General features: G+C 36.1%; 9 protein-coding genes across 9 annotated transcripts; 8 read left to right on the forward strand and 1 right to left on the reverse strand. All coding sequences in view use genetic code 12, as the record gives it.

Moving 5' to 3' along the window:
* Nucleotides 1-924: 924 nt before the first annotated feature.
* CPAR2_105740 (uncharacterized protein) lies at nt 925-1464 on the forward strand (the record flags this gene model as incomplete). Its single annotated transcript, XM_036812629.1, has 1 exon — nt 925-1464. One exon carries the CDS (start codon nt 925-927, stop codon nt 1462-1464), a length of 540 nt encoding a protein of 179 aa, XP_036663718.1.
* Nucleotides 1465-4819: 3355 nt separating this feature from the next.
* On the forward strand, nt 4820-6172 carry CPAR2_105750 (uncharacterized protein; the record flags this gene model as incomplete). Its single annotated transcript, XM_036812630.1, has 1 exon — nt 4820-6172. The coding sequence occupies one exon, from the start codon at nt 4820-4822 to the stop codon at nt 6170-6172; it is 1353 nt and encodes a 450-aa protein (XP_036663719.1).
* A 2987-nt stretch (nt 6173-9159) lies between these two features.
* Nucleotides 9160-12441, forward strand: ENA2 (Na(+)-exporting P-type ATPase; the record flags this gene model as incomplete). The annotated part of the gene is made up of 1 exon (XM_036812631.1): nt 9160-12441. The coding sequence occupies one exon, from the start codon at nt 9160-9162 to the stop codon at nt 12439-12441; it is 3282 nt and encodes a 1093-aa protein (XP_036663720.1).
* Nucleotides 12442-12813: 372 nt separating this feature from the next.
* Nucleotides 12814-13761, forward strand: CPAR2_105770 (3-methyl-2-oxobutanoate hydroxymethyltransferase; the record flags this gene model as incomplete). The annotated part of the gene is made up of 1 exon (XM_036812632.1): nt 12814-13761. One exon carries the CDS (start codon nt 12814-12816, stop codon nt 13759-13761), a length of 948 nt encoding a protein of 315 aa, XP_036663721.1.
* A 400-nt stretch (nt 13762-14161) lies between these two features.
* On the forward strand, nt 14162-15352 carry GLO1 (lactoylglutathione lyase; the record flags this gene model as incomplete). The annotated part of the gene is made up of 1 exon (XM_036812634.1): nt 14162-15352. The coding sequence occupies one exon, from the start codon at nt 14162-14164 to the stop codon at nt 15350-15352; it is 1191 nt and encodes a 396-aa protein (XP_036663722.1).
* A 721-nt stretch (nt 15353-16073) lies between these two features.
* Nucleotides 16074-16388, forward strand: TTR1 (dithiol glutaredoxin; the record flags this gene model as incomplete). The annotated part of the gene is made up of 1 exon (XM_036812635.1): nt 16074-16388. The coding sequence occupies one exon, from the start codon at nt 16074-16076 to the stop codon at nt 16386-16388; it is 315 nt and encodes a 104-aa protein (XP_036663723.1).
* A 182-nt stretch (nt 16389-16570) lies between these two features.
* GCN20 (putative AAA family ATPase) lies at nt 16571-18826 on the forward strand (the record flags this gene model as incomplete). Its single annotated transcript, XM_036812636.1, has 1 exon — nt 16571-18826. One exon carries the CDS (start codon nt 16571-16573, stop codon nt 18824-18826), a length of 2256 nt encoding a protein of 751 aa, XP_036663724.1.
* A 165-nt stretch (nt 18827-18991) lies between these two features.
* Nucleotides 18992-20476, forward strand: CPAR2_105810 (N-acetylphosphatidylethanolamine-hydrolyzing phospholipase D; the record flags this gene model as incomplete). The annotated part of the gene is made up of 1 exon (XM_036812637.1): nt 18992-20476. The coding sequence occupies one exon, from the start codon at nt 18992-18994 to the stop codon at nt 20474-20476; it is 1485 nt and encodes a 494-aa protein (XP_036663725.1).
* A 294-nt stretch (nt 20477-20770) lies between these two features.
* Nucleotides 20771-21088, reverse strand: CPAR2_105820 (uncharacterized protein; the record flags this gene model as incomplete). The annotated part of the gene is made up of 1 exon (XM_036812638.1): nt 20771-21088. The coding sequence occupies one exon, from the start codon at nt 21086-21088 to the stop codon at nt 20771-20773; it is 318 nt and encodes a 105-aa protein (XP_036663726.1).
* Between the last annotated feature and the right edge of the window lie 135 nt (nt 21089-21223).

Raw genomic sequence — 21223 nt, forward strand, 5'->3', positions numbered from 1 at the left:
AATGTTATATTCAAAATAGAAAGTAAACTTGATTAAATTAATAAACTAGTATACAATAAATAAAAGGTAGAGAGATATTCAATGGTTTATATAACCTTTAAATTAAGTCTCCTTAAAATGAAATAGCAATGCTAAACCGTAAACCCTGTAAACGTCTGTATCAGGTATTGATACATAAGTACGAATGCATATACGAAAACTCGTGTAATAACAGGTGTATTATGATTGATTTTTACCTTCTTAGGAAGATGGACTAATTGTGACACGTGGCATTTGGGTGGCTGTGTAGAGCTACAAAACATATATAAGTGGTTATTTTTGTTGATTTTATACTTTTTATATAGTTGTTTTTGAAATTTAGTTTATTCTACACTAAATTTTGTAGTAAAACATCACTAATTTTATAACACAAATAAAGTAAAACAATAAAAATATACATTTTGCAACATTGAAACAAGTCGGAAAAACTATATTTTGATAAGAATGGCCTGATATTGCTTCTGTAACATGGCTGGAATGGAGACTTACTAAACATTTAGACGATGATATGGAAGAATATGACTATGATGTCCAATCAAAACTGGTTGATAAATATTAAATTTGGATACCGTTTTGTGTACTTCTGATAAGCGCAAAAAAAAGGACACCTCAATTTAGACAGCGCACAATTGTGTCAAACTTTAATGCATGATCTCCAAAAAAACAAAAGACTGTCCATTCATTGCACGGCACCACCAGCTAATAAGAGCCACATATGAGAGATAAAATGATAACAAATATTACGTGACTTATCTAATATGAATACTCCAATCACTTTCAAAGTAACTTTACTGTGGCTCCTTCTCCGCTCGCTATAAATAAGCTTTTGTTTCCCAAGGCATACGCTTCACAACATTGCTTGAAACTTTACAACTGCAGGAAGCAATGACCGATACTAACATTGAAGAATGGTTTAAAGACTATGAACCCAAATACGTGGAAGAGGTCAACGTGTATCCCAACATCACCACGTTCAATAGGAAATTGTACACTTTTGGACCCTCAGAAGGTGAAGTATACATTAAATTTAAATCTTACGACGCTAACATCAAGTCTTATGATGAAGTATGCTATTTGGATACAAAGTCATGTGTTTGGAGAGTAGCCGAAGACAGATATATATGTACGGTACACTCGAGTGATGAAACAAAAGTGGCCATAATTGGTGAATTAGGTCATCGTTACATCCAAAAGAATAAGTTTGATAGTTACAATTTGAAAATAAAGTCACCAGAAGAGTGGAAAGTGGTGCCTATTACAGAAGTCTATGATTATAAAACTGTTACAGCTGAAGAATTATGCAAAAATGCACAAGCCAGAATAACATTGGGGTTTGAAGATTATTTTAACCAAATAAGAACAGGTACTGTAACCGACCACCCACTGTCACCAGATGATAAGAAAAAAGCTGGAAGTTCGAGCTGACTAAATAGATAATCTACGGAGAAGAGTATATTACCAGGTGTTTGACATCGTCTTAGGCTGCAACTTCCTTTGACTTGGTAATCGGTGTCATTTTCGGCTAGCTCTGTCTTACGGACTTTAACTTTATAAAACTGTTTAGTTCTTTTACACATGGTCACTTTTCTAAACTAAACTACACAATTGTAGAAAAACTCCATCCGTATTTAATATCAAGATACTTCATCTATTTAGAACACACTCCTGGCTCCACGAACTCAGCAGAGAATTCGATCTGTTGAACATGGGAGCAAACAACTTCAGGGTTTATACAACAACCACCCAACAAACGCAAGAAGTTTTCAATTGTATTAGCTTCAGTTCCTTTGTTTTCTTTTTTGATCAACTTCTCCATTTCTCCTATATTGCGATTGATAGCGGCAGAAGCAATACATGTATTTATTAAGTATATCATAAATATCTTCCTTGTTAGAATTTTTGGTTATCTTGAGCTACTTTGAATGGTTACGGCTCTCTGCTATGATGACAGTCATCGATATTGTTCAGCCGAGTAGTGGGCAATATATACATTTGATGCATCCGCACTTGAACTACACAAGGCAATTTTTTATGCGCCTCAGTTCACAAAATTCTCTTCAAAAACACTTTGCATAATGAAACGACAGAGACATGATGTCTTTCTCGTAACAATAACGGAGCATCCAGAATAATGGCTATTTTTTTGCGGAATAACATTTTGAGATGAAGAACTGTGGATACTAGCTAAAAATAGAAATAGAGTAAAAGGTGTATCGCGTAAAATTAATACTCATTTACTATCATTTGACAGGTAATTTGATGCCGTGGACCTTGTATGAAATCGCTTTAAGCGTTTCTACATGAACATTTATGAAAACAGTTTAAGCGTTCATACCTGAACAAGAACATGAAATTCCTCACATGAAATTCTAGACAAGTTTATATTCGTCAACTTTTCGAGAAAAGTCTTTCAGACTTTTATAATACTCTTTTTATATAGAATCTACACTTTTAATAATATATTTACTTTAGTAAACTAAGTTCCAAGAATTACAAACTAAATAGGTATATCATTAAACAAATTGTACTATAAAGCAACCTCTTAAATTAAAAATTCTCATCCATTACACAAACCAAGAGACAATAAGAACTATTAATTAAAATGCAAGATAATGTAGGGGCCCACGTGACGGCACTTATTCAAGAAGATATTCATCTTCATTTGTTTATACATTTATTTTGTTACCTATTTACCCCAATTGTGAGAATAGGGGCTTTGATACTTCTTTATCCTCTGATAAATTATGTAGATATTATTATGCCATTACAATAGAATATTGTACATACGAGTTTCGTTAAATGTTACTATTTCAATTGTGCAAGAAACACTTATGTGTCACAAAATTTACTGATAACACCGATTCAACCAATAGGGGATAACTTTGAACTATACAAAAGTAACTTCTGTGGTTATACTAAATTATTAGATATGTGTTGCTTGCTGCTTGTTCGAGGTAAATAAATACCGGTAATAACGATTAGAACCATTGACTTTGGGGGTGAGGGGATTTTTGTACAAACAAGATTAGCTTAACCTCGTATCTATGTTTTTTTTGTATCTAAGTGAAATTTGGTCCTTTTTTCTTTTGTTATGATTGTAGTGTCCATATTACACCAATTTTCCACTTCTAAAACGAAGCTGCGCAAGCACTTTTTGTGGTGTCTCAAACTTTCAGGATGGTCTGTAGAAGCTATAAAGCACCCTGGCTTCGTTTTAAAATTTTAGGATCTACAGTTTATGTATTACGTGATTCATAGTATATTTGTTTAAGTGAAATGCGCATTCCTGGTTACAAAGCCAGCTTTGTGTGAATATGTCAATGATTTCTGCTGCTGGTTTTGTGTTCGAGAGTTGAATTCACTCAGATTTTGAACTTGCACCTCTAAATACATTCACACAAACCACTCCACAAGATTCTACTAGAAATTGTGCATTCCTGTTTTGAGTTAATAGAAAACTCAATTAACTTGGGAGGGAAAATCTCCCTATCAAAAGATCAGTACTCAGAGTAGACAAATGGTAAATACATATTAGCGAAACGGAAGCACTTTTGGCACTTCCACGATAAAATTATAATTAGAAGTAATCTTCATTACAATGACCTATGTCAAATCTCAGTTTGATATTTAAAGAGGTGAACAAGTTGTACCGCAAATGTATTGATTGTTCTCGGAAAGATAATAGAATGAAAATGTTGTGATATAGATTTATGACTCCTATATATCAAGAAGCGAACGTGATGCAATACCTGGTTGTAATGACCTGATTCATGCGTGTGGTGATATAATATCTGTTTACAAGTGCTAAGCACGGTGTGTAAAACTACTAATAGAAACAAACATCGCATAAAGATAAGGGTGGTGACATGTTTCGAGTAGCAGATAGTTTTATCTCAAGGTTGATAAAGATATCCGCCCAATAAGTAGTTTATACCAAGCAAAACCTAAATGAAATGACAGACCGATAACTTGATCGATTGGTTGTGAAAAGAGTGTTGTAAAAGCGTGTACCACTTTTTGTCAAAATGTCGATGGATAAACTATAAACTTTTCAAGAATTTCCAGCCCATGCAGAAACAATAAAAGCCATTGCGTGCAGTGGCTCGAATTTCTTGGGTTAGCAATCTTAAATATGATAAGGTGCAAGCGGCCAGAAAGCTAATTTATTGGTCAACAATAGGATTGATTATGCTTCACGTCTAAAACTTTTCAAACTACTAAATGACAATTAAAGCAGTTGTGCCGTGTATGATTTATGGTGTCTATTAACAGGAAACAAATGAATACCATATTCTTTAACAAAACATTTTGGACTATAAATAGAGTAGTTAATTCCTCTGACTGAACAATTTTTACTTGGAAACTAAATCTTAACCCAATAAAGACATCAGAATTCACATTACCAACATACGTTAAATCAAGAGAAAATGAAAGCTGCTCAAATTTTATTTGTTGTGTTTTACATTTACACTAAATTAGTCTCTGCTCAACCATGCCAGGCACACTCTGATTGTGCTGAGGGCTGGGCTTGTTTGGGAGCTGAGGAGGAAGTTGTAGCCAAGGGAGTCATTGTTAAAAGAGGAACTTGTGTAAATGGTCAATAGGAGTTGTTGGATAGTTATCGTACTTACAGTCTCTTTATTTTTGTTTCATACTAGTGCGACATAAATGTTCATACTAACGCGACATAAATTGTTCAAACTAGTGCGACATAATTTTGTTTTATGTGATTTTGTTTCCCGTAGGAAAGAAAATTATTAATATAAGATTAAAAGGGATAATGAATTCCAAGCTGGAGTTACACACAAACAGATATGTAGATGGACTTGGAAATTCTTTTACTTTGGAGTCAGACCTCATGGATTTGGACAGTCAGACAGCTCCATTAGAGTCCTGTTTTTGTTACAGTGATTACAATGAAGCAGTCCCTCCAACTAAAATTGAAGCTGACAATTTACATTCCAATATGGAGTGTGATGATGTTGACGTAGATGTAGCCGTTAGCCCTGAACAGGATAAAAACTGTAAATTTAAAAGAGGTCCATACAGATACTACTCTGAAGCAGAGAAGCAAAGATTCTGGCAACTAGTTATCGAACAAGGGTCTTCTGCATACAGAGCTGCACAAGCAACAGACATCAGTTTACAAATAGCTTATACTTGGAAAAGAAATTGGAATCGCCTTATTGCTAACGAAATTAATGGTATCTATGACAAACCTAAAAAGCGTGGTCGTAAACCTCTTCTCTCTGAAGACCACAAAAACTATTTGAAAGAGTTGGTTCTTTCTGACCCCACTGTCACCGTAGACTTCTTGTTGAATAAACTAAGGAGTACATTTGAAGGTGTGAAGGCAAGTGAATCTACTATTTATAACTTTCTTATCAAGGTATGCAAATTTAGTCTCAAGAGACTTTCTAAATGGTCCATGAGACGGGATCTGCCAGAATTAAAACAACAGAGATTCGAGTGGGCACTTGAGAATAAGGACAAAATTGACCTTGAAAAGAATTGTGTTTTCATCGACGAGGCTGGTTTCAACATCAGTATGAGACGGGAATATGGGTGGTCAAAAGTAGGTGAAAAGGCTGTCCTTAAAGTTCCTGTCACCAGAGGTCTCAATGTGTCATTCTTGGGTGCTATCTCTCCAAAAGGGTGTATTGACTTGAAGGTGCGACTCCCAGTCGAGAATGCTCCTAACAAGAAGAGAAAAGTTAATTCCAACACTACCATTTCGGAAAAGAAGTCGAGGGTTGGTACCACAGCCGATCATTTCTACTCCTTTGTCAAGTCTGTGCTTAGAGAAATTGAAACAAACCAGGCACTTAAGGAAATGAAGTATTTGGTACTTGATAACGCAGCGATCCATAAACGTCGCGACCTCGAGTTATTGGTGGCACTGAGTGGAATGGAACTAGTATTTTTGCCAGCTTATTCACCTTCATTGAATGCAATTGAAGAGTTTTGGTCGGTATGTAAGGCTAAAGTTAAGCGATCAAACTTATCTAGAAAAGAACAATTAACACCAAGGGTAAGGGAAGCAACAGCAAAGATAGTCTTAGAAAGCTATCAAGGTTTCTGTAAGCATGCTAGTAGCTTCATACCATACTGTTTAGAAAAGAAATCATTCTAAACTGTATGGATCCTTGTGAATAGGAAGGAGACAGCTTTTGGCTTGGGAAAATAACTGCAAAAATCCCCCAAGAGAGGCGAGTAGAAAAGGACTAAGCTCAGACAAAAAAATTTTGGTTTGATATTATTTCATACTTTAAATCCAATTGCCCTAATTCTACAGAGCCAGGCTCAATTAGGTCAGAGGTATGGAAATTCTTTTGGGTAATGATGTAAATCGTTTGAAAATTTATGTCGCAATGGTTTGAAAAATTATGTAGCGTTGGTATGAAAATTTATGTCGTCTTAGTTTGAAAAATTATGTCATTTTAGTATGAAAAATAAATGTCGCGTTTGTATGAATTATTATGTCGCGCTGGTATGAAAAATTAATGCGCATTAGTATGAATAAAAAATAAAAAGACTGTAATACAATCAGATCTCAACTCACGTCATTGCATCGGGGTTAAAAGAGTGAATGAAGCAAGTGAATCTAGATTTCTTGACGATAAACCGATTATAGCGTCACGTGTACAGTAAAATAAAACTTTACGACAAGAAATATTCAGTTATATACAGGAGCGCATGTTCCAACATATGAGCCATATCATCAACCAACGAGAAACAAGTAGATGTGGAAAACTATATATGGAATGAGAACAGCTCTGTCTGTATGAGTAAGAAGCGAAGTGAAAGTTGGCGCAATTTTGTAGGTTCAAACGTGGTTTTTCTCAAGAACGAAAAGAAAGCCAAGAGACAGAATGATATCAAGGGCTCAGCCTCAAAGTATTTGGTATTTATTTATTATAACTCCGCTCATTCTGCATCTGTACCCTTTGGTTTTAAAAGATGTTAATTTACGTCGGAGTTAACGAACTTGTCCATTGATAAACTCCGGATAAACTCTCCCTTTCTTCCCCAAAACACAAAATGTTAGATAGAGAGAGCGAAAGAGAGAGGCGGATGAATGATCCGCAGCCGCAATGCATATAAAAAATAGAGAACAATAAGCACATAACGGAAGTTATGACTCTGAAATTACGGCAAATGGTACAAAACCCAACTTGTACAAGGCTTTATCATTTCCAATTCCATTTTGCAATTCCTTCTGTCCTTTTCTGTTTAGTCTCGCTTTTCGCTTTAGTTTGCGCGTGACCTTCGCCACCGCTTTTTGTGTCGGTTAATATTGCAGATACGTCAAACAAACAAAGACAGAAACAAATTTATTCCGGTTCTTTTTTTAGCGATTAGAAGACCCCCGCCTGATTTAGCACACGTATATTAAGTATATTATGTATATTATCAACAATGCAACCTCAAGTGATATGAACAAAAAAAAAAAGGAAAAAAAAGTGAGAAAGGGGCCACGTGGTCACCTCTTTAAAGATAATAATGAATGGATATCATCAGTAGATACAGTTGATTATAGTGAGGCAATTTGGCACCAAAGATAAAATAAGCGAATGCTCGTAAAATGTAAGAGTCAGAGGACTATAAATAGAAACATACGATTAACTTCATCAGGCACTAAGAAGTAAAATGATTCCGTCTAGTAAAGAGGCGTAACTCGTAAAGTAGAAAACGTGGGGTCCCACAATGTAAAGTAAATAGTAATTCCACCAAAGTCAAAAATATTGGAATTAGAACCAAAGGATTATACAACTGTTGTATGGAATATTTTCCATTGAAATAAAGTTAGACCTTGAGTTTTGAGGCGCAGAATTGACCCGTAAATGTGAATAGATCTGGCAAAGCTTCAGAGGTGTGATATCGGCCGAATACAACAATTCCCCTCAAAAGAAGATATTGATCTCGGCTGGATAATATTGGTGGTGATGAACAAATGGTCAAAAGGGGCACACCAATATTGTAGTGTACTTTTGCTCAATTTCTTGGCTCTTGCTAAGAAAAAAGAAAACAGATATTCTAGGCATACAAACTAACCGCTTGAAAGTATGTGTGTATGGATGTGGTCTTTGTTGCTAAGAAACTTTCCGTGACGCTACCAAATATGACAAGAAAAATATTAGACTTGGCATTCTGTAAAGCTGTTAGATATGGAACCAAAATGAGACAACATCAGAGCAAATGAAGCCGAAAACACATGACCCAGTAGAGTGAGTGTGTCCTTTGTAAATCAATATTATCCCTGACAAGAGATTACATTACACTTTGATGCATTTGTCAGCTTATGTATGGATGTAATAGTAGTATTCTCTCTTGGCCCTGTCAAAAAATGTAACATAAAAAGCTGTGGCCAGGTCCTGCCACTGTTTCTTTGTAATTATTGTTTGTAATTTGTCCACACAGATAAGCAATTGAATATGGACTTTGAGAATTGCAAAATAAAAGAAAAAAATTTAAAACAAGACAAAACCAGACAGCGTAGAAAAAGTTAAATCACAAAAAGCAGCAAATGGTGGATAACAAAACAATAGATCCTGTATATATAGCTAGCGGTTTTGTGTAATGAGCTGCAACTTTAAAAATTAATTAACAGAAATGGCACACTCCGCATAGATATTTTGATATATCAAAAACCCAATTCTATTCATTTATAGAAATTCTTTGAGCTTGAACAATTATAAATAGCTTGGTATATCCCCCCATCCCCTCACCTCTTTTTCAATCTTTCTTGATAAATTCTTCTTTCTTATCTGTAAGAAACTAGAACTAACAAAACAAAGTTTTTTATTCTACTTTACACACAACCTACACTTACAGTCCAAAACGTTATAATAATCGAAAGAAAACATAAAACTGGTTTTATATTATTCATCTTTGACGCTTTCCCTTTCGATAATAATAAATATTTACTTTGCTTTCTAAAACGAAAAAGAGTCTGCTTTTCATATTCATCAAATTTTTTTTTTCACTTACCCCCTTCCCCCCCCCCCCCTGTTCTTTTGCTTTTCAATCTAGTTTGCAAAAGAGTAGAGAAAGAAACTGAGCAGACTTGCTAATTAATAAGAGACATTGAGATACTACTAAAATACACAACCTCAAACAATGTCAAACTCAAAAGAGAACTCATCAATAAGCGACTCACAACGAAGAAATACTGACTCTTCATTATCAGAAAAATCAATGACAAACACAGCACCAACTACCAAAAACAACACCAATAAGGCTGATGACCAAGGTATGGTTTCACAAGAGTACTATAGGCTACCAGTTGAACAAGTTGCTAAAGAGTTCAACACCAATGTACCCGATGGATTATCACCAAAAGAAGCTGAATCTAGAATTTCAACCTATGGTCCAAACAATTTGGGAGAAGAGGATTCCATTTCATACACCAAGATATTGGCTCATCAAGTATTTAACGCCATGATTTTGGTGTTGTTTATCAGTATGATTATTGCTCTTGCTATTAGAGATTGGATATCTGGTGGTGTTATTGGGTTTGTTGTTGGTATCAATATTGTGGTGGGTTTTGTTCAAGAAGTTAAAGCTGAAAAAACCATGGGTTCATTGCGTAATTTATCATCACCAACAGCCAGAGTCACTAGAAATGGAGATGATATCACTGTTCCAGCAGAAGAAGTTGTCCCTGGTGATATTGTTCATGTTAAAGTTGGTGATACCGTTCCTGCTGATTTAAGATTGTTTGATTCAATGAATTTGGAAACTGATGAAGCTTTATTGACAGGTGAATCATTACCAGTGCAAAAAGATCACACAGTTGTGTATGATGATTATTCAGTACCTATCCCTGTTGGTGACAGATTAAACTTGGTTTATTCTTCCTCAATTGTTTCCAAGGGAAGAGGGTCCGGTATTGCTTATGGAACTGGTTTAAGTACTGAGATTGGTCAAATTGCTCAATCATTGAGAGGAAACTCTGGATTGATTCGTAGAGTTGACAAGTCAAATGGTAAACCTAAAAAGAGAGAATATGGTCGTGCTTGTGCTGGAACCATTTATGATGTTGTTGGAAACATTCTCGGTATAACTGTTGGTACCCCTTTGCAAAGAAAACTTTCATGGTTGGCCATTTTCCTCTTTTGGGTGGCTGTTGTATTTGCCATTGTTGTTATGGGATCACAAAAGATGAATGTTAATCGTGAAGTTGCCATTTATGCCATTTGTGTGGCATTGTCAATGATTCCATCGGCATTGATTGTCGTTTTGACCATTACTATGGCTGTTGGTGCTCAAGTTATGGTTTCCAAAAATGTTATTGTTCGTAAATTGGATTCATTGGAAGCATTGGGTGGTATTAATGATATTTGTTCAGACAAGACTGGTACTTTGACACAAGGTAAGATGATTGCCAAAAAAGTTTGGTTACCCAATGTTGGTACTTTGGAAGTACAAAATTCAAATGAGCCATATAATCCAACTGAAGGTGACGTCAAATATGCACCATATTCACCATTTTTCATCAAGGAAACTGATGAAGAAATTGATTTCAATAAACCATATCCTGATCCAATGCCACAAAGTATGCATGACTGGTTAATGACTGCCACTTTGGCCAACATTGCCACTGTCAATCAAAGCAAAGACGAAGAACTGGGTGAATTGGTTTGGAAAGCCCACGGAGATGCTACTGAAATTGCCATTCAAGTTTTCACCACCAGATTGGATTATGCTAGAGAATCATTGGTTGATGGATTTGAACACATTGCTGAATTCCCATTTGATTCATCAATTAAAAGAATGTCAGCCATTTACAAGGATAAGAAAACTGGTGAGACTAGAGTCTACACCAAGGGTGCTGTCGAAAGAGTGGTGCAATTGTGTACCACTTGGTATGGTGAAGGCACAGATGATTCACAAGAATTGAAGGAATTGACCGATTCTGATAAACATTTGATTGAAGAAAACATGACGGCATTATCATCTCAAGGTTTAAGAGTGTTGGCTTTTGCAACCAGATCCATTGATGGAGATTTTGATGATCGTGAAAAGGTTGAAAATAACTTGACTTTCCAGGGACTTATTGGTATCTATGATCCTCCAAGAGAAGAAACTGCTGGATCTGTCAAATTGTGTCACAGAGCAGGTATCAATGTTCATATGCTTACTGGTGATCATCCTGGTACTGCTAAAGCTATTGCCCAAGAAGTTGGTATCTTGCCTCACAATTTATACCATTACTCCGATGAAGTTGTCAAAGTTATGGTTATGACTGCTAATGAATTTGATGCTTTATCCGATGAAGAGATTGACAATTTACCAGTGTTGCCCCTTGTTATTGCCCGTTGTGCCCCACAAACTAAAGTACGTATGATTGATGCTTTACATCGTCGTCAAAAATTCGCTGCCATGACTGGTGATGGTGTTAATGATTCGCCATCGTTGAAGAAAGCCGATGTTGGTATTGCCATGGGTATGAATGGTTCTGATGTTGCCAAGGATGCTTCTGATATCGTTTTAACTGATGACAATTTCGCGTCAATTTTGAATGCTATTGAAGAAGGTAGAAGAATGTCTGCCAATATTCAAAAATTCGTGTTGCAATTGTTGGCTGAAAATGTCGCTCAAGCATTGTATTTGATGATTGGGTTGGCATTTATGGATGAGTCTGGATTTTCAGTTTTCCCCTTGTCTCCAGTTGAAGTTTTGTGGATTTTGGTTGTTACTTCTTGTTTCCCTGCCATGGGATTGGGTCAAGAAAAAGCCAGTGATGATATTTTGGAAAAACCACCAAACAATACCATTTTCACTTGGGAAGTGATTATTGATATGTTGGGATATGGCTTCTGGATGGCATGTTCATGTTTGCTTTGTTTTGTCGTTATTGTCTTTGGTAATGGTAATGGAGATTTGGGAGTTGATTGTAACTCGATGGATGCTGATGTCGATGTATGTGGCTTGGTGTTCCGCGGTAGATCAGCTTCATTTGCCAATATGACGTGGTGTGCTTTAATTCTTGCTTGGGAATGTATTCATCCTACTCATTCCTTATTTTACATGAGACAAGATACCGATAATCCATGGTGGAAACAAACCGCTATTGATTTATGGAGCAATCAATTTTTATTTTGGTCAGTCATTGGCGGATTTGTCACTGTTTTCCCGGTGGTTTACATCCCTGTTATTAACACCAAAGTGTTTCTTCACAAGTCCATTGGATGGGAATGGGGAGTTGCTGTTGGATGTTCGGTATTGTTTTTACTTGGTGCTGAAGGTTGGAAATGGGGTAAGCGGGTGTTTTTCAGAAGATTAACCAACAAAAGGGCCAATAATCCCGAATATGAATTGGAAAGAAATGATCCATTCCAAAGATATGCCTCTTTTTCAAGATCTGGTACCATGGAGAATCAAAAATTCTTGGTTTAGGCAGAAATGGCGCTCAGGAGGTGATGCTGCTGCCTTTGTACATTTTTACTTTTGAATATCATAGATTTTTATATATATATATATACATATTTAACACCGTTGCATTTTCATTTTATTCATAATATAACAAGCACGTAGGTTGAGAGAAGTGATTGCTTTTGATGCAGATCTTTTGTGGTGTCGTTCTCAATTGATATGCTGGTTTTGGTCGTTTAATCTCTCGTATAAGAAAGATGTTGCTGCATATGAGTGTGTATTTTAATTGCCCCACGATTCCTCACTCGTCCGAGGAACTTCAAAAAAAAAAAAAAAAAATTTGAACTGCAATTCTTTTCACTTCAACCACCAGACTGCCCCCTCTCATATTGCGATATGATATTCCGCAAATCGATACATAAACAAACTGTGCGTTTGCTTTCTCACTCTTCATTCCTCAGATCATCCTATAATCAAGTATCGAGAAAAACCGTTGCCGATATCCATCAATTTCACCAATCGCAAAAGCCAATCTCGGTGGTAACGGCCCATGATTTCATAACTGCCAAACTAGTGGATGCTGGAGATATAGATATATGCTTGGTTGGTGACTCGCTAGCGAATACCACATTGGGATACCAAGATACCAATGAATTGACCTTGGACGAAATGATGTACCATGTTCAATCAGTTCTGCGAGGCAATGATAGATCCCTAATTATTGCTGATTTACCATTTGGATCATTTGAAGCATCAGTGGAGCAGGCTACTAAATCAGCAATCAGTTTAGTTCAAAAAGGTAAAGTTCAAGGTGTCAAATTAGAGGGTGGGAATTCTGAAAATATCCCCACAATTGAAAAATTAATCTCAGTAGGGATACCAGTTATGGGACATGTTGGATTAACACCTCAGAAACACAATGCCATAGGCGGTTTTAAATTACAAGGCAAAGACGCAAAGGGGGCATTGGACATTTATCAAGAATGTCTAAATTTACAAAAAGCTGGTGTGTTTGCCATTGTGTTGGAATGTATTCCCAATAAAATAGCTCAATACATTACCGAGAACTTGTCAGTACCAACAATTGGCATTGGTGCTGGGCCCTTTTGTTCAGGACAAGTACTTGTGATTTCAGATATGTTGGAGTTGAAGAATCCTGAAGAAAGTCATATTGCTAAATTTGTTAAACCTTATGCTCAATTTTATCAAGTAGGAGTTGATGCTATGAAACGGTATAAACTTGATGTGGAAACTAAGCAATTCCCCTTGGCTGATGAACATGGATACAAAATTAAAAAGGATGTTTTTGAACAATTTAAACAAGAGGCGCAGAATCTTAAATAAAATAAATAGAGAGAGAGAGAGAAGAAAAGGTGTTCATAGAAAGTGTAATTTCCAGTTGTATATAGAGACTATGAATACAATAAATGTGGGTTATTTGGGTACTAGTACGTATCACTCGTGAGGTTCGACTAGAGGTCAGTGCCGACCCGTGATTGTCTCGGGTTCTCTATGCTTGCGCGGAGAAGGGGGAGAAAAAAAGAAAAAGAAAAAGAATCGGTCGAAGCAACTAATCTATTGTTCTTTGGAGGGGGTTGTGTAACTCAGCGGATATCCAAAAAAACCAAAAAAAAAAAAAAAAAGAAAAAGAGATAGCTTTCATAACAGCAAATATTGTCTCTTTGAGTAATAGCAATCGTAGTACTCTCCAGTCAACAGTACTGAGCATCGGTACAGAATTATAATGTTGTTGGTACAAACTGTAATCCGCCGTGGGTGCAGGAATTCCGGATATTCATTGAAGCGGAATATCAACGGTAGTGCGCATTTGCTGTATTATATAAATCATCATCATTCCAACACGAAGAATTTATCACCTTCATCCACATCAATTGCAATCAACAATAACAACAACAACAACAACAACTATCGAAACTACTCTTTTTCCACGTCAATTGCAGTCAGAACAATGGTTACTATCAACAATAGTTTTCTTGTGAACCACACTTGTCTTAGAATCAAGGATCCCAAGTCTGTTGATTGGTGGCAAGAGAAAATAGGAATGAAATTAATTGCTACAATTCCATTTGACACATTCACATTGTACATGTTAAACTATGAGACTGAAAAGAATAAACACTTGAATTGGGCTGCACGTGAAGGTGTTTTGGAGTTGTGTTATAATCATGGTGGTACTGAAGAGATTAACAATGGAAATGGTGATAAAGACAAAGGATTTGGACATGTTTGTATTTCTGTTGATAATATTGAAGCTGCACAAGAACAGTTTTTAGCCAATGGTGTTAGATTCAAAAAGAAGTTATCGGATGGACGTCAACACAATATTGCGTTTTTGTTGTCTGATCCAGAGGATTATTGGATTGAGGTGATTGAAAATGGAATTGATAAACAAGAAAACAAGACTGAGATATCTTCTTACAAATTGAATCATACCATGGTTAGAGTCAAAGATCCAGAAGTGTCATTGAAATTTTACCGATCATTGGGATTCAAGTTATTTTCCAAAAAGGATTTCCCAGAGGCAAAATTTAGTTTATATTTTCTTGGTTATAACCATGATGCAAATTTCAAAGAGGGCACAATGTCATGGGAAGAACAACTGAAAAGAGAATCCATATTGGAATTGACTCACAATTGGGGCACAGAATCTGATTCAAGTTTCAAAGGTTATCATAATGGAAACAGTACTGAAAACGGTGAAGTACAAGGCTATGGCCATATTTGTATCTCGTGTGAAGATCCTGGTAAATTCTGTCAAGAATTGGAACAAGCTTATGGAGACAAATTGGATTGGTCTGTCAAATTCAATCAAGGTTCAGCTGTTAAAGGTATTGCATTTATTAGAGATCCAGATACCTATTCAATTGAGATTTTATCTCACGATCTTTTCAAAGACAGGATGGGTAAACTTTAGACGGGGATGCATTAGTAACAACATGAGTTTATAGTAATAACATTATGTCTACAATATTGATTATGTATTCCTGTGTAAAAAAAGTCGATCTAGATCCTTTTCTAAATTGCGAAAACACGGCGCTTACCGGTTTTGTTAGCTGCGAAAACACGGCGCTTACCGGTTTTGCTAGTTGCGAAATGAAACGGGAATATATTGTTGAATGACTTTTGTTGTAAATCGAATGATGTACGTGATCTAAGCTAGCTTGAAATAAGATTATCACCGTCGAGTTTAGGTTTCGGTTATCATCCCATTTGAGGTTATTATCCGGTTGTACTCATATATTATTCTTATTCTTATTCTTATTCTTATTATTATTATTATTATTACTAAGCTCCTCTCTTATTGCTGAGGGTAGTGTACTTTTGGTAAAATAATAATAATGTTTTTCATTGTGACGGCAAAAGCACACAAAGAAAGAAAAAGAACGTGCTACATACTACTTACTCTCTACTAACAGAGCAACATACTTCTATAACTTATCCAACAAGTCAAGGTGTATATATAAAAGAGCCATAGTTTTTCGCCACTTGCTTTAACTACACAATTCAATTGATTTTCGATTTTTATGATTAGGAGTTTATTACCCAAATCATATATTACTACTACTACTACTACTATTACTACTAGAACAGTTAAACCCCTTGTCTACAACAGATACTATTCAATCTCATCAAACATGGTTTCTACTCAAACTAAACAAAAAGTTGAACAATTGATCAAAGAACATCCAATTTTCATTGCTTCAAAGACTTATTGTCCATACTGTGCTCAAACTAAAAAGACCATTGAAGCTCTTACTAAGGATGCTTATATTCTTGAATTAGATGAAGAATCTGATGGTGGTGAAATTCAAGAAGCTTTGGCTGAATTGACTGGTCAAAAGACGGTACCAAATGTCTTTATTGGTGGTCAACATATTGGTGGTAACTCAGATGTTCAACAATTGAAATCTGCTGACCAATTGGAACCAAAGATCAAAGCTGCTTTATAAAGGAGATATACTATACACTATATACACTAACCATATGTAGTTTAATTTGACTTTATACGACTTTGAAAACTTAATCACCAATTTTTGTAAACGAAAAGGGTTATCGCGGACTAATGCCAAAGACAAAAATTTTCTCATTTCCTCAATCAACAAAGAATTATCACTTCGCAACTTTATTACCAATGTCCAACGTTAGTTTACAGATCAGACAAGCAGTTCCAGCTATTGATTCAGTAGTAGCTGACTATGCTGTTGGATACATTCAACATGTGTCTGATGCGACTGAAGATAGTGTTCGTGCTCAACGGATCAATATTTCTGATGAAATGGCCTTTTTGAACAGTTTGTTGATATCAGCAGGTGGTCCATCTGATAAAGTTAAAAGCTTGACTGACTCCATTACTCAACAGTTGAGTGAAAAATTGAAAAAGAATATGGAGAAATTGGCCATTACTGGGGATACTTCAAAACGTTTACTCGATATCAATGTATTGCAAAATAATACCAAAAGAGACATCAACTCGTCTTTGGCATTGTTGTCTGCCAGTAATGATATTGAGCATACTGGTAGAGTCATGGAAACCAGAGTTGACAAGAAAAAATTGGAGAAACAAGAGAGGAAAATCGCTAAAAAAGTTGCCAAACGTAACAACAAATTTGTCAAGTATGAAGCTTCCAAATTGTTGAATGAAAAACAAGAACAAGATTATGATTCATTCTTTCTTGAAATCAATCCTCTTGATTTTGGATCTAGCGCTGGTAAATCCAAAGATATCAAGATTGACAATATTGACTTGTATGTGGGAGATGGTCAAAGAATCTTGAGTGAGGCTTCATTGACTTTGGCTTATGGTAGAAGATATGGTTTAGTTGGTCAAAATGGTATTGGTAAATCCACTTTGTTGAGAGCATTGTCTAGAAGAGAATTGAATGTCCCTAAACACATCACCATTTTGCATGTTGAACAAGAAATTAGAGGTGATGATACCCCTGCATTACAAAGTGTTTTGGATGCTGATGTGTGGAGAAAAAGTTTGTTGCAAGAAGAACTGAAGATCAATGAACGAATAACTGAAATTGAAAACTTGAGAAAAGAGTTTGATGAAGAGTCATTGGAAGTAAAGAAGCTTGATAATGAACGTGACGACTTGGAAAATCATTTACAAGAAATTAGTGAGAAATTGAATGAAATGGAATCGGACAAAGCTGAAAGTAAAGCAGCTGCCATTCTATATGGGTTGGGGTTCACAAAGGAAACACAAAATTTACCAACAAAGCAATTTTCTGGTGGTTGGAGAATGAGATTGTCATTAGCAAGAGCATTGTTTTGTCAACCTGATTTATTATTGTTGGATGAGCCTTCCAATATGTTGGATGTTCCATCCATTACCTTTTTGGCAAACTATTTACAAACTTATAAATCAACTGTGCTCGTTGTCTCACACGATCGTGCATTCCTAAACGAAGTGGCTACCGATATTATCCATCAACATTCAGAAAGATTGGATTATTACAGAGGTGCCAATTTCGATTCGTTTTATGCTACAAGAGAAGAAAGAATCAAGAATCAACGTCGTGAATATGAAAGTCAAATGGCTTATAGACAACATTTACAAGAGTTTATTGACAAGTTTAGATACAATGCTGCTAAATCACAAGAAGCGCAATCACGTATCAAGAAATTGGAAAAATTGCCTGTATTAGAACCCCCTGAAGACGATAAAGTTGTTACGTTTAAATTTGCTGAACCTGATAGTATTTCACCACCAATCTTGCAAATGCAAGATGTTAGTTTTGGGTATGATCCAAACAAGTTACTTTTCAAAAATGTCAATTTGGATGTGCAAATGGATTCAAGAATTGCATTTTGTGGTGGTAATGGTACTGGTAAAACTACTCTTTTGAAACTAATTATGGAACAAATCACTCCCTTGGAAGGATATATCAACAAGAATGGACGGTTAAGAATTGGATATTTTGCTCAACATCATGTTGATGCCATGGATTTGTCACTTTCGGCAGTTTCTTGGATGAGCCAAACTTTTCCTGGGAAAACTGATGAGGAATACAGGCGTCATTTAGGTTCATTTGGTATTACTGGTCCCTTGGGTTTACAAAAGATGCAATTATTATCAGGAGGTCAAAAATCGAGAGTGGCATTTGCAGCATTGTGTTTGAATCAGCCCCACATTTTAATCCTAGATGAACCTTCTAACCATCTTGATACCCAAGGTTTGGATGCGTTAGCTGAAGCAATGAGAAATTTTAAAGGTGGTATATTGATGGTTTCTCATGATGTTGCAATTATTGATAAAGTTTGTAATGAGATTTGGGTGGCTGAAAATGATACCATTTCGAAATTCCCTGGTAATATTCATGATTATAAAAAGCATATTCTTGAATCAGCCAATATTGCAGGTGTTGTAAAGAGACATTAATAAAGGGGTGTGATAGAGTTATATAGACTTAATACAACATTTAGGCTGTGGATTTGATCTTTTATTGCCGAGGTCGATGACGTTGAAAGTGCGACATTTAAAAAAAAACCCCCCGAAACCAAAATCTCACTTGCATTCGTATATATTTAGAACAACTTCAACAAGATGGCCGTATTAGGATCTATAGGGCTTAAGTTCAAGCTAGGGATAGGAATCGTTTCAATCTATGCTTCATTTGAAGCATACATGTTTATACGGACTCAATATGTCATCAAATCTAGAAAAGACGAGTATCAAAAGTTGCTCAGGCAGCAGGAGCAGCAACAGCAACAGCAACAGCAACTGAAAGCACAGTTACGGACACCTCAGCTTGGACAATCCGGTGACCTAGACTATTCCAAATTTAAATCGGCTACTGTTGCAGGAATGTTTATCAACCCATTTGACGAGTACAGGCCGCAAACGGCTTTTGAATTTGTCCTTGTTCGAATAATGGAACTATTTGAACTGTTGTATGGGAACATGTTTGAAAAACATGCCAAATTGCCTCATCCACATGACGGTGCCGTTGATGTTGAAGATGAATTAAAATTGTTCAAACCCAATTTGGAAAAATATAGAACCAATTCACAAATTCTCCAGCAATGTATCACGAGTCATGATTTCCAGGCCTTGTATCAGAAGCAACACAGTAGTGGGATTTTGTTTAGATCTACACTACCCTCCATCAATCACCAACTTTTATTCACTTGGTTGGGCCAGTCATGTACATTATTTCAAGTTTCAGGAATCAATTTCTTGACTGATCCAATACTAAGTGATCATTTGATTACACCTTCATTGGGTCCGAAACGATTAACCAAATCACCGTTATCTTTGGATGATATCAAATACGCAACTAATAACAATCTTAATTTTATTTTAGTTTCTCATGATCATCCTGATCATTTGGAAATGGATCTTGTTGATAAAATACGAAATGAAAGTTATTGGATAGTGCCATTGGGGTTGAAGAGTAAATTAGCGCGTAGAGGAATTCATAAGGTGATTGAATTAGACTGGTGGGACACGTTGGATATAACGAAATATATCACCCAGAACGACACCAACAGCAACAGCTCCACCTCCAACTCCACCTCCACCTCCACCTCCAGCAATAATTCTGGTTTCCATGACAAATACGAGATTGAATGTGTTCCATCGATGCATTGGTCAGGACGGTACGTTATTGACTCAAATAAATCACTATGGTGCTCATACATTTTGAAACGTAATGGGCAATCAATAGTGTATCATGCTGGAGATACAGGATACCTGAAGGAATTATTTGACGTTATTGGTGCCAAGAATGGACCCATAACGTTGGCATTGTTACCCATTGGTCAATATTGTCCTAGTTGGCATCAAAAACCACGACACATTTCCCCCGAGGAAGCACTACGCGTAACACAGCAAGTGTCGGCAATTTTCATGAAGGGAATACATTGGGGTACATTCAAGCTTAGTGGCGAGCCCATTTTGGAACCGAAGAATTTATTATCGAAATTGGCAACCTCTATGGGGAAAGCCAATGAATACCAAGTACCGCAGTTTGGATTAACGTATTTATTTGATTTAGAGCATAATAAAGAGATAGAGTTACATGTATAGAGAGATAAAGAGAGTATCGAAAACAATAAAAGAAAATCATCATAAAAATAAAAAATGAGTTGATCAAAGATTCCCAAAGTAACCCTTTTGTTCCCATTTTCTGCTATTTACATATATGTGTACGTTTTTGATTATCTTTAGCTGTTGTTATTCGTGTTCGTTAGTCGTAAACTTCCTGGTACCAGATTGAATCACATCCAAATCCCTTCCACGGAGCAATCGTCCACCTCCTCATCCTCCTCATCTGGTATTTGTATTCTCTTACCCCTTCTCTCTCTCTCTCTCTCTCTTTTCTCAATCTCTGTAAATAGCAGTCAACTTAGCTCTTTGATTAGCAACCATATTCCTTTGCATCTCCATATACTTTGGATCAGATCTAATTACTGATCCAATAGACATAAACAAACCAAATGTCCCCACTGATCCCATTATATACTGACCAAGTGTTCTCATTACACCATTGGGTCCAGCACCATTTTGCAAGATTGAAAACCCGCCGAATAAGACACCAACACAAACACCAACGGTTGAGCCCATTAGAGCACCCATTTTGAACTTGTCCCAGTTTGATGGTTGGTGACCTACATATTGATACTGTTGGACTGGTGGCATTTTGTATCTTTATCCTTGTTGCTTTGATATATTTGCAGATGTAGTTATTGTCTTGCTCCTAGAAATCGATTGACTCTCTCCTCGAGTGATAGAAAGTTTTTTTTTTATTTTTTCATCCAATTGCAAAATTGCAAA

Source organism: Candida parapsilosis, contig 005569 (assembly GCF_000182765.1).
Source record: "Candida parapsilosis strain CDC317 annotated contig 005569".
Taxonomy (NCBI): Eukaryota; Fungi; Ascomycota; class Pichiomycetes; order Serinales; family Debaryomycetaceae; genus Lodderomyces; species Lodderomyces parapsilosis.